Source organism: Octopus sinensis, linkage group LG10 (genome assembly GCF_006345805.1).
Source record: "Octopus sinensis linkage group LG10, ASM634580v1, whole genome shotgun sequence".
In the NCBI taxonomy this organism is placed as follows: Eukaryota; Metazoa; Mollusca; class Cephalopoda; order Octopoda; family Octopodidae; genus Octopus; species Octopus sinensis.
Genome location: NC_043006.1, coordinates 25,846,908 through 25,863,243, shown reverse-complemented (window position 1 = coordinate 25,863,243; position 16,336 = coordinate 25,846,908). Strand labels below are relative to the sequence as shown.

At 36.5% G+C, this 16,336-nt stretch overlaps 1 protein-coding gene across 7 annotated transcripts in view; it reads left to right on the top strand.

Moving 5' to 3' along the window:
* Positions 1–16,336, top strand: part of LOC115216756 (golgin subfamily A member 4) — a 158,989-nt gene that overhangs the window by 63,483 nt on the left and 79,170 nt on the right. For all 7 annotated transcript variants that reach the window (XM_029786316.2, XM_029786315.2, XM_029786314.2 and 4 more), the window contains exons 9-10: positions 1,609–1,787; positions 5,908–6,027. In XM_029786316.2, coding sequence (XP_029642176.1) covers positions 1,609–1,787; positions 5,908–6,027 — 299 coding nt within the window. The remainder of the gene's footprint in view (positions 1–1,608; positions 1,788–5,907; positions 6,028–16,336) is intronic.

The window sequence follows — 16,336 nt, the reverse complement described above, 5'->3', positions numbered from 1 at the left end:
TGGGAGTATTGTTCTTGTACATAGTGAATTATTATTACTGACCATTTCATACTCTTTAATAACCAGTGCTATATAAACAGTAAAACAACACAAAATATAACATTATATAATAACAATATGATAACAATATAAGTATTGTTATCTTCACATTTAACATTCTATTAGAATCATTCTTAGCAGTTGAACTACTTTTTATAATATTTTACATGAAAGACCTAAGCTGACCTTGATTGCTTTGAGAAGCAGGACAATTGCAATAAAAGAGGATTTAAAATGTAGGTAAAGTGTAACAATATCATAAAGGTTGATAGTTGTTGAAAGCCCTGATTATTTGTGCTTCAGATGACTTTTGATACAGAGATAGTTAGTTCTAAAAACCATTAAGTAAGTCATTTAGCCATAATCCCTTTGTTTATATTAATTTCCAGAGGCTTTACTGCTGCATTGTACTGATAAGGTGGCAACTCAAAATTTCTTAAATGTGAAAGAAAGTTTTCTTTTTGATCTGTTTGCAAATATTTACAGATAAGTAGAATAGTTGCTCAAAAATAGTTCAGTTCTGGAGTACTTTTTCCTTCTTGGAGATCCAATATTCAATATCCAGAGATTCATTGCTCCTGAAGGAGGAACCCCTCCCTGGACTTCTTCCACCACTGTTAGTCTCTGGCCAGTCATGAGCATGTAGGCCCCTGGTGGCAGGTGAGATCATCTCACTATCTTGTTTTTGGTTGGCCTCTGGATCTTGTCCATTGTTTTCATGTCCATTACATCACTCTAATTGTCCACTTGTTGTCCTTCAATCACGTGATGTGGCCAGCCCACTTGCTCTCCTTGATGGTTCTTATGATGTTGTTGACTCCTATGTGCTATTGAATCCAGGTGTTGGTTTTCTTTCTTGCAAACTGATCTGAGCATGATTCATTCCATCTTCCATTGGGCTACAATTGGGACGTTCGTGACGGTTGTGTTGAGAGCCCATGTGTCACTGTTTTAAATCATCACTGGCTGGATGTACTCATTAAAGATCTTTCTTTTAATTTTTGTAGAAGCATTGGGACTTCTCATGAAGTTTTTCACCTTCCTAAAGGCTTCCCAACCAATTTTTTGTTTTTAAACTTCTCAAAGATAGGTGAAGAATAATCTGAGTGAAGTTCTCAGATGGGACTATAGAAAACTAGGCATTACAGAAAAAATTTCAAATTATAGGGAATTAATAGAAAGAGACTTTTGTCTAGCATTTATCTCAGATTAGATATTTGTTGATGAGAATTTGTGAACAGGAAAGAAAGTTTGTTGCTAATAGAAATCAGATACAACCCAAATGATATAGATGTAAAAAAATTAGCACTACTTATAGCCCTTGGACTAATGTTTTGAAAAATATAAATAAAAATACATAGAAACTTTCAAATTATCTACTGAATTAAGCTTGAGATTCAAAGAAACAGATGACATAGAATATTGATGATTACTTCTGCTGCTACTACTAATGCTAATATTAAAACTTATTAGTTGACTAACTTTGAATATCTTAATTCTTCCTGTTCTTTTTGCAAAAATAAATGTGAAAGGATAAATGTAATGAATTATTTCTTTGGATTATTTTAGCTGCTGAACAGTTGGAAAAATCTCGTGAGATCATTAAGCAACTAAAAGAGGAGAAAAAACAGGCTATTATTCAGTTAGAAGACAAACTAAAACATGCAGAGAAAACAATGGAAGAAGAGAAAGAAAATCTTGTACAAGAACTTTCAAGAGGAAAAGCATTAGCCATTTCACTTGTCCAGGTAGAACAGCTGTTCATATTCTTCATTATTGTAGTTTTTTAACAAGTAATTCAAAGGAAATGGAAACTATCTATAATCTTATAGTCTGAAGGAGAAGAATTGATTGATAAATTTAATAAAATTAGTACGTTTAAATATTTGTTGTGCAAGATTTTTTTTATGTGAAGTTTATTTAAACATTGATGAATTAGTATTTAGATGGGAAAATATGAGCAGTACAAGAGTTTCAGAGAGAAGATTGAATAGTAAGGTACCATACAGTAGGTGTTAATACAAGAGGAAGGAAGTGGTCCTTATTGAATTGGTTTTGGTTATAGATAGAAGATACATAATGAGGACACAGAGTCATTGCTTGTACTTGCTGAGATAAAGTATATTCTAGTCCTAAATATGAAGCCTTTGTGATATCATCATAGCCAAGTTATATATGTTTGGCTACCCTATAAGCTTTCAAATATTGTAAGCATATCATCATCATCATTGTTTAATGTCCACTTTCCATGCTAGCATGGGTTGGACGATTTTGACTGAGGGCTGGCGAACCAGATGGTTGCACCAGTCTCCAGTCTTGATTTGGCAGAGTTTCTACAGCTGGATGCCCTTCCTAATGCCAACCACTCCGAGAGTGTAGTGGGTGCTTTTTACATACCACCGGTACAGAGGCCAGTCAGGCAGTACTGGCAATGACCTCGCTCGAATCCTTTTACACATGTCACCAGCACAGGTGCCAGTAAGGCGACGTCGGTAATGAGCACGCTCGAATGGTGCCCTTTTACGTGCCACTGGAATGGAAGCCAGTTGGCTGCTCTGGCAACAATCACACTCGGATGGTGCTCTTGGCACCCTATTAGCACGGGCACAAGTGCCAGTAAGGCGACGCTGGTAACGATCACACTCGAATGGTGCCCTTTAAATTCCACTGGCACAGAAGCCGGTTAGCCGCTCTGTCAATGATCATGCTTGTATGGTGCTCTTTGCACCCTGCCAGCATGGACGCCAGTCATCGAATTTGATTTTGCTTTTGATTGATTTGATATGATTTGATTTAGTGTACATCATATGTAGTGTACAAAGGCTTCACTTGTGAGTTGTTTTATGAGCATCATTGCTTATAAGCATGTAATTTTGTGAGTCTTTTTGTTCGATATTGTAGCAACTCTATTTCGATTATGTGTGGATGAGGTATCTGCACCAAAAATTGTGAAGGAGTGACAGATGGTGTCCTGTACATAAGATTGTGTAAACAGGATATTGATACAGACTAGAAAGTTACATTTAACTAATATAGTTGAAGAGAAAAGTACTTGACAAAGTTTGAGATACAGTTCTATATTTAAGTTTGAGATGTCCTTTTGTAGAAGAGTAAACTGTTATAACTTGGGAAACACAGCTAGTTCAACAATTTGGTAAGACATACAGAGAGTTAAGTTGGGGGAAATGAACAATAACTGTGTTTGGTGGGTGTATTGTTCAAAGTTACAGGAGGACAAAAGAGTGTAAAGTACAGACCCATCTCTTTGATATGTACAGTTCTTTTTGGTGGAAGTTAGTAGAGAGAAAGCAATGGCTATGACCTTTGTAGGTCCTTTCAGACTAGTTTAGCCTTGGCTTCAATATCTGTAGGTTAATATCTATTGGAAAAACAAAGAACATGTGAGGAATTCCAGTGGGTTTTATTTCTGGATTAGAAAAAGCATTTAGTGTAGAGTCTGAGCCATGATACATGTAAACAGGAAGACAAGTGGAGCTGATGAAGCTAGCTAGTTCAGAGAAGCAGAGTCCAATATAGTTATGACAGTAGAGGTAAAGAGAAGAAACAGTACATCATTAAGCTGGTGGGTGAAGTCTGTTGGTGATTGGATCTTTGCTTATCAGTTGAATGGTTTTTCTTTTGGATTCATTCTAAGCATATTAGTCTGTGTGTGAAGCAATGCTATTCCATAAATGTAAATAGTATTCCAGTAGAGGTTTTACTTGAGCTTTGTAAATGGTTAGCAAATGACCAAGGCTGAAGTATTTCTTGGCTTTAAAGAAGAATCCAAGTTTTTTGGGATACAGTTTTAATAATGTTGTGTGTGTGTGATAACATTTCTTTGCAGTTTAGAAAGTTTTAATTGACTGCTACTCATAAACGAGTGTGAGATACAAGACTGTTTTATTTGATATGTACTGTAATTAATTCTCCATGCCTTTAAAAGAAACAATATTGTCATGTCCCTATTGAAAGATACTGTTGAAGTTCCTGTTCATGGATTCAGTATACGTTAGGTGATTTAGTTGTACACTTGCGTCAGAAATTAATTAGCACTTCTCAAATTTCTACATTAAATAGGTTAAATCAATTAACCTTATGAGCTGTTCAAAACGTCTTACGCGATGAGAAAACTTAGTATGGTGTGATTTCGGTCCTTGCGAGGCGCTACCTATATCTATTAAACAAAGGAAGACTTGTCTGCATCCGCACTCCAAGTTGTTGCACTGCTATGTCAACATCATAAGGCTGTAGACTCTCAAACTGCTCTGCAAACAAAGTCACGTCATCGTTCTGCGCAACAGTGAACTCGCAACAAAGCAATAGTTCGAGATATGGCCACTAGGTGACAGCACATACCTTGAGTGAAGAGCAAATCAAGGGTGCTAATTAATTTCTGACGGTAGTGTATATGGATGACAATTGTGTATAGAAGAGTAAGGAGAACTGAAGCATAGTATCATCTAAATAGGAGGGTATGTTGCTTGAAGTGATAGTTGTTGGCCACTAATGTAAAAAAAGGAAAGCGTGAGAAAAATATAACTGTATCTTGAGATAAATTAGAACTAAGAAAATGTGGGCCAGAGAGAGTTTCATTTGTACAAGCTGAAATGATGCTGTTTAATTGACAGTTTCTGGCTTGAAAAATAAGAGATAGATATATAATATTGGCACGTAATTTAGCTGCTGGTTTTCTTGCCTAATACAATCAGAACCTTGGTATTGTCATGTACAGTTGTAAATTGGAAGAGTTAGAGCATCAGATAGCATACCATGTGGTATTTATCTCCAGTATGCACTCGAGATCAACCTCACGTTTCATCCTTCCAAGGCCAATGAAAAATTATCAGCCCATGATATTGAATTGGTAGACCTGTAAGAATGTTGGACTGAGTTTTGTTTCAGTTTTTTGAGCTCTTTCTGTCTCACTCTTTGCCTTATCATCTTTTCCTCTCTCCTCTCTTTCCCTTCAGCTAATCACTTGAAAGCATTACTATTACATTCTCACTACCTCACATCATGAACACTTCTCTTTCCCTCTTTTTCTCTTTCCTTTTCTTTCTTCCTCTTTTTCTCTAATCATGTGATTAGCTAAGTAACAGGCTTAGTAACTCAGTAACAAGCAGAATTATTATAAGATATTGAAAGAGACACACAGAGAGAAACAAAGCAGAAACTGTCTCTGGAGTGCACTGTTTGAAAGCGATAGAAGAGTTGTAATGGGCGATCCTCTGACTCTTCATTGAATCTGAAAGAGGAAAATCTCCTACATGAATAGACTCACAGTTATGTCTAATTAGAAAAATATCCCTTATTTACATAATTAATTCTGAACATTCAGTCATTATTGATGGTCAAAGTTAGCTGTCTTTGAACATAGCACTGTTCAAGTAGAGATGACTTAGAGATTAAGTAAGGACACAACAACTATAAATATTAATTCAAAGTAAAGTGAAAATGAAAGAAGTAAAAGTGAAAATATTACATAAATCTAAATGGCTGGGAAAAGTAATTTGCTACCAATGAATGCATTAAAATTCCTCTTTCCAAGCTAGTCTATTGCCTGGAATTGGAGGTACAAGAAGTACTTTTTGTTATTTATTATATTCAGTATTTCTGTTTAAATTATAACTCTACTATCATCTCACTCCTTCTCCTCTTCCTCGCTTTATAATAATTTCCTCTAAATATACATGAAAATGTAAATGCCATCTTGTTGATGCTACCAGGAAAAACAGAATGAAAATTATGACTTGTTAACAAAATTTTGGGTCTAGACATTATTATAAACTTGAAGGATGTTCTCTCTGTATCTCCAACATACTGCCATATTTGTTATTCTTTTACTTTTGTGTATTCATTTTCCAGGAAGAACACGAGAAAGCTCTAGAAGAAAAAGTAAAAACTGCTATTCAAGAACAAGAAAATATATGGAAAGAAAAACTTGACAAAATTGAAACTAGCCATCAGGATGCTTTAACCTCTAAGGTATATTTTTAATTAATACCACCACTAATGCTATATAGTGACTAACAACTTCTTTCTTTATGATGGGATGGTTATGCAATCTTAGTTACAAAAGCAATTGTTGATAAACATTGATCTTGCATTATATATTTCTATAAAACATTAATCACTTAAACACTCATTAATGCTTTATCTCAGGCAAATTTAAAGCACTCTTTAAATATGAAGTGCATTCAAAAAGTATCTGACTTTATTTTTTCTCTCCAAAAACTAATGCTGTGTGCACAAGAGCCTTTAGAAGACACCACCCTTCTTGCACGTGCATGAGAATTTTTGCATCAGTAGGTTGCACCTATCCATGGCTGCTATGCCTAGAGTACAAATGTGTAGTGCACACTTATCAGATTTTTGTTTTCAGTGAACAAATCGAGCAGAGATATTGCATCAAGTTTTGCCAAAAGTTTGGTAATACTCAAGCTCAAATCATCCAGAAGATTCAGCAGCCCTTTGGCAACAATGCCATGAGCAAAACTTAGATTAAGAAGTGGTACAACCACTTCAAACATGGCCATACTTCAGTGGAGAGTGAAGCATGCTCAGGAAGGCCATCCACAAGCTGAAATGAGGAACCAATTGAGAAGGTTTGATGAATAGTCATGGAAGACCATCATGTAACAAATCAGAAAATTGCTCACAAAGTGGGAATAAGCACAGGATCAGTGCATTCCATTTTAACAGAGGATTTGTGCATGCAGAGATTGTTGGTGAAGTTCACCCGCAAGGTGCTGGCAGAGCAGTAGGAGCAACTCTGCATGGAAATTGCTCAAAACATACTTGACTGGGCAAACAGCAACCCAGACTTCATGAAGGCACTCATCACTAGTGATGACACATAGGTTTATGGTCTCTGCTCAATGCTTTTGGTCATCTTGCATAAAAACGAAAATTCAACAAGCATGCACTACATGTCTGTACTCTAGGCATAAAAGCCAGGAATTGATGTCGCCTACTGTCATGTAAATATTCATGCATGCACAAGAAGGATGACATCACTTCCCACCCAAAGGATTTTGTCAATGCTGCATTAGTCTTGGCAGGGAAAAATAAAGTCGTTTAACTAGGGACTATTTTTTTTCATTGGTAAATTCAGTATTATCAAAAAAAAATTGTACCAACTAATTTCTTGTCTCTCCATAGAATAATTATTGGTACACATTTTAGGTCTAAGGTTTATCCAACTATTGTACTGTATGCTTTCATTATTTTATGGGACCTGTCTTTCATCAGAAAAAAAAATTGGTTTTACAATGTTTTGTTACAATGGCATAAATGTAATCTGCTTAAAATATATTTACATCTCATTTTGTTTTTGATAGTTACTCTGAAAGTACCAAACTGTTCGAGATTTTGGTTTTCTAAATTTTTTTAAATACAGCATGGCACTTGAATGAGTGATTCCAGATAATTCGAGAGTGATCTATATCAGAATTCCCTCTGTTGTCTAAAGTCCAAAACTAGAACATCTCAAACTAGCATTAAATTGTGCATTTCTCAATATTGCTGTTCTCAAATACTATATTTATATTGATTGATGAATTACAGTTATTTGCTCTCTAGTTTGAATTTATCATGTATAAGAAAGCTATTCATTTGCTGGAGATGACCGTAATTTTAACATTGTATAATACTAAGATATGAAGAAATGCAGATACCAGAAATTAATAGTATATATATGGTAGATTTTATGTAAAACTTATTTATTGACCAGTATCACAGTATAAGTGCACCAAACTAATATACATAATTTACCAAGCTTCTCTTTACCCTCTCAACATTGTTTTCATATCAGTGTTCCATGTTATAATATTTCTGATGAGCCCACAGAAAAGAGTTTTCATTCATCTCAATTTCATGTCATTTCATCGTTAAGATCTGGTATTCTCATATCTGATGTAACCACTTCACAAGTCTACTTCTATTATGAGTTATATTTCACTCCATTCACAGAGCACTTTAATACTCAGCATGTCCAGTCTGTTCACTTTTCATGCTTACAATTTTTTTTACTAATTTTTCAACTTTTCCTACAAGGGTACATTGCACAATCAATGAAACTATACTCAACCTATTTCTATCTAATTACTGTGAATCATCTGCATCGTTTACATGTTTTACTGTCATATAGTATCCTATACATATCTCATATAGTTTATATATATATATATATATAAAAATTTTATTTTTGGCAAGTACCCAGTATATTGCACACTGCACATTTTTAATCTATTATTTGTACTTACCAATCTTCAAGAAAAAGTAAAAATAAACATCCTTTGAATTTCGGTTGTTGGAATGTGCACACACTTCTTGATGATAATTTCAACAAGAGGCCAGAAAGGCGTACTGCACTTATTGCATGTGAGCTCAATAAATATTCCCTTGATATAGTTGCACTCTCTGAAACTCGTCTCTCTGGTGAGGGTCAAGTAAATGAACTTACTTATGGATATACTATCTTTTGGAGAGGCCTACCTAAAGGTCAGCATAGAGAATATGGTGTTGGATTTGCTCTCAAGAATACATTAGTATCCTCCATTGCAGAGCTTCCAAGTGGTATATCTGAACAGATCATGTCATGCCGTATTAAACTGACAAATGGTAGGTTTCTTACCGTTGTCAGTATTTATGCACCAACAATGTCCCATTCTGATGAAACAGTAGGACAGTTTTATGATGATCAAGCATGATTATTGAGGAAAGTGCTGATTTCTGACAAGCAGGTCATATTGGGAGATTTCAATTCAAGTGTTGGAAAGGACTATGCTTCATGGCCTGTTTTAGGTCGACATGGGATTGGAAAATGCAATAAAAATGGAGTAGCTCTTTTGATGTTTTGTACTGAGAATAATCTGGTTGTCACCAACACTCTGTTTAAGTAGAAAAATAAATATAAAACCACCTGGAAGCACTCAAGATCTAAGCACTGGCATCTTATAGATTATATTCTGATCAGGAAACGTGATATGAAAGATGTTTCTAGCATTCGGGTCATGAGAGGGGCAGAGAGCTGGACTGACCATCATCTAGTGCGTAGAAAAACAGATTTTGCGGTAATGCCTAAAAATCGACAGTCGTGTCCTAATGTATCCAAAAAGTTAAATGTTGCAAACTTTAAATTATCAAGCAACTTACAAAGATTCCACAGTGCTATAGAAAGTATCAATCTTAACCCAAACAATCTATGGGAAGGTTTCAAAACAAAAGTATTTCAGGCTGCAAGTTCATCAGTGGGATTTAAATCTCATAAATCCAGTGCCTGGTTCTCAGATAGATCAGCAGAAATTCATGATTTACTTTTAGAAAAACATAACTTAGGCAATACACTTCTTTCTCAGTCCTTGAACCCCAACTCAAATGAAACTTACATAAAGCTGAAAAGGAAAGTACAGACTGCTCTAAGGAAAATTAAACAAGAATGGTGGAATGATAGAGCAAAAGGGGCACAAGAAGCAGCTGATAGAAATGATGCCAAGGGTTTGTACTCTTATGTTAAGGAGGTATATGGCCCAAAATCTTCCTCAATATCTCCAGTGAGAACAGTAAATAGACATTTTCTTCTGATTGATACCGCTTCTTTTCATAAGTGTTGGGTAGAACATTTTTCTGCACTTTTGAATAGACGATCATCCGTTGACATGAGGACAATAGAAAAAATTGAACACTTTCCAGTTATAGAAGAGATGGTATTTGAACCAACTCTAAATGATATTTCTTTAGCTGTGAATAAGCTGAATAACAATAAGTCTCCAGGGTCTGAGGGAATCTGTGCAGAAGTCTTGAAATATGGGGATGACAAAATGTTTGAACTCTTAAATATAGTAATTTCTCACTGCTGGAGAACTGAGAAAGTGACTCAAGACTGGATTGATGCCATTTTAGTCTCCTTGTATAAATCAGGGCCAAATGATCTGTGTGGCAATTTTCATGGGATTTTGCTTTTGTCTGTGGTTGGAAAGGTACTTGCCCACATTTTGTTGGAACATTTAAATACCTTTATAGTTCCAAATATAATGTCTGAGTCTCAGCGTTGTTTTCATTCCTCCAAGGCCACAGCTGATTGTATCTTTACTGTCAGATAATTACAAAAAAAGTACATTGAACAGAATCTTGCTCTATACCATTACTTTGTTGATTTGAGCAAAGCATTCGATACTGTTAATCGAAATGTCAGTCATTCTGAAACAGGTCTGCAATCTCTTGTATCTGCATTTGACCCAGCTTGTGATGATTTTCGTTTGACCATCAACTTGAAAAAAACAGTTGTAATGCATCAACCTGTGTGTGGTGGTGTTTGTAAACCCAATAAAATTTTTGTTAAGGGAAAGTTACTTAAGGTTGTTGATTCGTTTGTCTACCTTGGAAGCTCTGTTCAAAATTATGGAAATCTTGATACAGAAATACAGCTGCAAATTCAAAGGGCAGCAAAAGCATTTGGTGGCTTGGAGTCATGCGTTTGGTGCCAGCAACATATAAATAAGAGTATAAAGCTGGTTCTTTACAAATCATTTGTCTTACCATTCTGTTGTATTCCTGTGAATCTTGGACTTGTTATGAAAGGCATTTTAAACTGTTAGAACAATTCCACCAAAAATGCCTTCATCGCATTTTAAAAATTAAATGGAGTTCTTTTACTCCAAACACAGATGTCCTTGCATCTGCAGGCATCACCTCAATTAAAGCTATGATTTTGAGGAAATAATTGAGATGGTGTGGCCATATTACTTGAATGACAGATGAACACATGACCAAATAGCTGTTTTATGGTGAGCTTGCAGAGGGAAAATGCTATCGGCGTAAACCTTTAAATGTTTAAAGACGGCATAAGGACTACTATGAAGTTACTTGGTTCCAGAATATATATGTACACTTGCTTTGGATCAAGTTGGATGGTGAACAAAGGTGCAGAGCGGAGTAAAAGCATTTGAAGAGGCCAGGATAATGCACCTTTGTTCGCCATCCAACTCGAATTTTAAGACAAGGCAAATATCTCAAGCCATATACATTATTATTATTGGAAAAAAAATTCAAAGTCTTACAGCTGTTTCTGGGCTTGAGATGTATGCCTTGTCTTAACATTTGTTGTCCTCTTTAACAATTATATATGTATATATGTATGTACATATACATATGTATATGTATGTATATGTGTGTGTGTGTGTATGTATTTATGTATATATATATCATTCAATATATTCTTAAGTCCACCATTTCATCAATTGCAGCAGCTTACAAGCTTCACCACTAATTCAGTTCTCAACTAAATTGTGAACTGTTAATAGTTTTAAAGGGGACACTTCCTCAGCTACACTTTGGCATAAATAGTTTGAGTTTGGTTCAGTAGAAAAAGAGTTACATCAAAATATCTGCGACATCAAGGGCAGTAAGGCAGAAATTCATCTTCAATTAACATAATTTTTAAAATTTTAAATTAAAAGTATACTTTTCTTAAGCTTAAATGATAGGAAAATGCATGAGGTATTCAGAATAATTAGCCACATTGAACAAAAATTAGTAGAAAAAGAGTTAGGAGGTAAAACATGAAACTTCATGTCAGTAAGTAAGGAAGTAATGCATCAGCAATAAGAATAAAGAATGTATTTCTAAAATGAATGTTTACTTTCTAAGGCGGTGAGCTGGTAGAAACATTAGTGTGCCGGGTGAAATGCTTAATGGTATTTCATCTGTCTTTACGTTTTTGAGTTCAAATTTCGCTGAGGTCGACTTTGACGTACAGATTATTTCATTAATTTTTTTTTAACTAAACACTTTCAAACTTCCAATACTGGTAGATGTGTCACATAGAACAGGGTTTACTCTTAACGTTTTTGACAAAATTGTGTATTTTAGTTATTCTATTAGAAGTTACAGAGTAACAATGGACAAATTCATGTTTGATATGTGCCAATACACGAAATTCTCAGCTTTTGACTTACTTTCTAACTTCTGCCAATGATATATATACATATTACATATATGTGTAAAAAAATCTTATCACGCAATTAAACCAATGAAAGAGCCTTTACCTAGTCTCCTTCTCCAATCCTGGAATCATTGGAAATTTTTTTTTACCATTGAATGAATTCCTGTGACCTCCTAATATTGCAAAATTAGGTTACTTAATGTAAGCCTGGTAACTGATGGTTTTGGGGTCTTGCTCTTTGTAACTTTTGGTGAGCCATGTTGCAACCAGCATCATGGTAAAAATTTCTACCATTAATTTGGTGTGGATGGGTAATATCAAATAATTCAATCACACCATATATTTGAATTAAACGCGAAAAAAATTGAAATATTATCATCACTTACATGGAAAAATTGAAATATTATCTTTCAGTATTTTATAAGGTAAAATCTTAAATTATTAATTGACACATTATTAATTATCTTATAATAGCAATGCCTGGAAAAATCATGAATTACATGGAAAAATGCAAGCATGGAAAGTCATATTCTTAAGATTATAAACATGGAAAAGTACAGGACAAGTTATTAGATCTGTAAAAGTATAGGGCAAGCTATAACTTCTAGTAAAGTAAAGAATAAGAAACTTTTTACTTAGAATATTGCAGCTAAAATAAAAATTTGAATATCAAAGCTTATTTTATAATAGTTTACAAATAACACTATACATATTTTAAGTAGAATTTGCCTAATTTACTACCTTAAATACAGAAAAATGTGACTAATTAGACAAACTTACAAATTAGCTGAACGATTTTGTACAATAAATTTAAATGATGAGAACTGTAAAAGTGATAAATTAGAAGAACTGGCATTCTTTGCTGCAATATTTTAACTAAAAAGTTTCTTATTCTTTACTTGAAGTTATAGCTTGTCCTATACTTTTACAGGTGTAATAAATTGTCCTGTACTTTTCCATGTTTATAATCTTAAGAATATGACTTTTCATGCTCACATTTTTCCATGTAATATTTAAGTATGCATGTGTGTATATATATATATATATATGTATGTCTATATTTATATAGATTTATGTGTATATATATATATATATATATATATATATATATATATGGTATTTGAGTACTCTTTTTTCCACCTTGTTTCACATTTATGTGCTTACTCTGGTATATATTTATACATATTTTTATATATACATATACATATATATATATATATATATATATATATATATATATGATTCAAAATGTGACCGCGTGTGTACCGTTGGCTATTCATTTCCTCTGTTTTCCCTTCTTTGGATCTTTCCTTCTCCTATGTTTCCGACGAAGAGCTCCGCTCGAAACGTTAAACCCTCCTTCTTTTCTGAGCGTCCAATAATACTATATTTGTTCCACGTCCTCATGTTGTTGTGTTTTTTTGTGCTTTCATGTTTGTAATAACTTTATATATATATATATATATATATATATATACATACATATATATATACATAAAATATATATATATATACATATAATATATATATATATATATATATATATATATATATATATACATATAATATATATATATATATATATATATATATATATGATGCTATATTCCTGGTAAGACAGCTGCAGGAGAAATACCTAGCCAAAGGTAAGCCCTTGTACCTGGCTTTTGTTGACTTAGAGAAAGCCTTTGACAGGGTCCCCCGATCCCTTATCTGGTGGGCAATGAGGAAACTAGGGATAGATGAATGGTTAGTGAGAGCTGTGCGAGCCATGTACAGAGACGCAGCTAGTAAGGTGAGGGTTGGCAACGAGTACAGTGAAGAATTCCGGGTAGAGGTTGGGGTCCACCAAGGTTCAGTCCTCAGCCCCCTCCTATTTATCATAGTCCTCCAGGCAATAACGGAAGAATTTAAGACAGGATGCCCCTGGGAGCTCCTATATGCTGATGACCTTGCTCTAATTGCTGAGTCACTATCAGAACTGGAGGAGAAGTTTCAGGTGTGGAAACAAGGATTAGAATCGAAGGGCCTTAGAATCAACCTAGCCAAAACCAAAGTCCTAATAAGTAGGAAGGTGGACCAACCACAAACGACTTCAGGTAGATGGCCCTGCTCGATCTGTAAAAAAGGTGTAGGTAGAAACTCTATAAGGTGCACCAAGTGTAAGCTATGGACACATAAGAGGTGCAGCAATGTCAAAGGAAGGCTAACTAAGAAAATAGTTTTTGTCTGTGGCAGATGCTCAGGAGAAATAAACACTGGAAATGTGCAGAGTCCAACTTCTACCACGTTCCAGGGAGACAAACTAGAAGTAGTTGATAGCTTCCGCTACCTAGGAGACCAAGTCAGTAGCGGGGGTGGGTGTGCTGAAAGCGTAACTGCTAGAGTAAGAATAGCCTGGGCAAAGTTTAGAGAGCTCTTACCCCTGCTGGTGACAAAAGGTCTCTCGCTAAGAGTAAAAGGCAGACTATATGATGCGTGTGTACGTACAGCCATGCTACATGGTAGTGAAACATGGGCCGTGACAGCTGAGGATATGCGTAAGCTTGCAAGAAATGAAGCCTGTATGCTCCGATGGATGTGTAATGTCAGTGTTCATAATCGTCAGAGTGTAAGTACTTTGAGAGAAAAGTTGAACCTAAGAAGTGTCAGTTGTGGTGTGCAAGAGAGACGGCTGCGCTGGTATGGTCATGTGACGAGAATGGCTGAAGATAGTTGTGTGCAAAAGTGCTACACCCTAGCAGTTGAGGGAACTTGTGGAAGAGGTAGACCCAGGAAAACCTGGGACGAGGTGGTGAAGCACGACCTTCGAACTTTAGGTCTCACCAAGGAAATGACTGAAGATCGAGTCCTATGGAAGTGTGCTGTGCATGAGAGGACCCGGCAGGACTAGTCAGGCCATATCCCGTGGCCCCTACCTGGGACGTAGTCGATCCACCTGTGCATACCTTCCTTCTTGTGACACTTGTGAAGACCTGCTGAGGCAAGTGAAAATCAATCAAAATAGATGAACATCAATGGAATTTGTATCTTTGTGGTACCAGTGCCTGTGGCACACAAGAAAACCATCCGAACGTGGCCGTAGCCAGTACCGCATCGACTGGCCTCCGTGCTGTGGGAACATGGTGGCACATAAAAACACCATCCGAAGACCCGGCAAGACTAGTCAGGTCATAACCCGTGGGCCCTACCTGGGACGTAGTCAGTCCACCTGTACATACCTTCCGACTTGTGAAGACCTGCTGAGGCAAGTGAAAATCAAATCAAACCAAATCAAAACAAATCAAAATAGATGAACATCAATGGAATTTGTATCCTTGTGGTACCAGTGCCAGTGGCACACAAGAATCCATCCGAACGTGGCCGTAGTCAGTACCGCTTGTGGCACCAGTGCCGGTGGCACACAAGAATCCATCCGAATGTGGCCGTAGTCAGTACCGCATCACTGGCCATCGTGCTGTGGGCACATAACAAACACCATCCGGTCGTGGCCGTTCGCCAGCCTCATCTAGCACCTGTGTCGGTGGCACATAAAAACACCTTCCGAAGACCCGGCAAGACTAGTCAGGCCATAACCATGGCCCCTACCTGGGACGTAGTCAGTCCACCTGTGCATACCTTCCTCCTTGTGATACTTGTGAAGGCCTGTTGAGGCAAGTGAAAATCAAAATCAAATCAAATCAAAACAAATCAAAATAGATGAACATCAATGGAATCTGTATCTTTGTGGTACCAGTGCCGGTGGCACACAAGAGAAAACCATCCGAAAGTGGCCGTAGCCAGTACCGCATCGACTGGCCTCCGTTCTGTGGGCACATGACAAACACCATCCGATCGTGGCCGTTCGCCAGCCTCATCTAGCACCTGTGTCGGTGGCACATAAAAACACCATCCGAAGACCCGGCAAGACTAGTCAGGCCATAACCCATGGCCCCTACCTGGGACGTAGTCAGTCCACCTGTGCATACCTTCCTTCTTGTCACACTTGTGAAGACCTGTTGAGGCAAGTGAAAATCAAATCAAAACAAATCAAAATAGATGAACATCAATGGAATCTGTATCTTTGTGGTACCAGTGCCGGTGGCACACACTTTGTGGTACCAGTGCCGGTGGCACACATGAGAACCATCCGAACGTGGCCGTAGCCAGTTCCGCATCGACCGGCCTCCGTGCTGTGGGCACGTAACAAACACCATCCGATCATGGCCGTTCGCCAGCCTCATCTGGCACCTGTGTCGGTGGCACATAAAAACACCTTCCGAAGACCCGGCAAGACTAGTCAGTCCACCTGTGCATACCTCCCTTCTTGTGACACTTGTGAAGACCGGTTGAGGCAAGTGAAAATCAAAA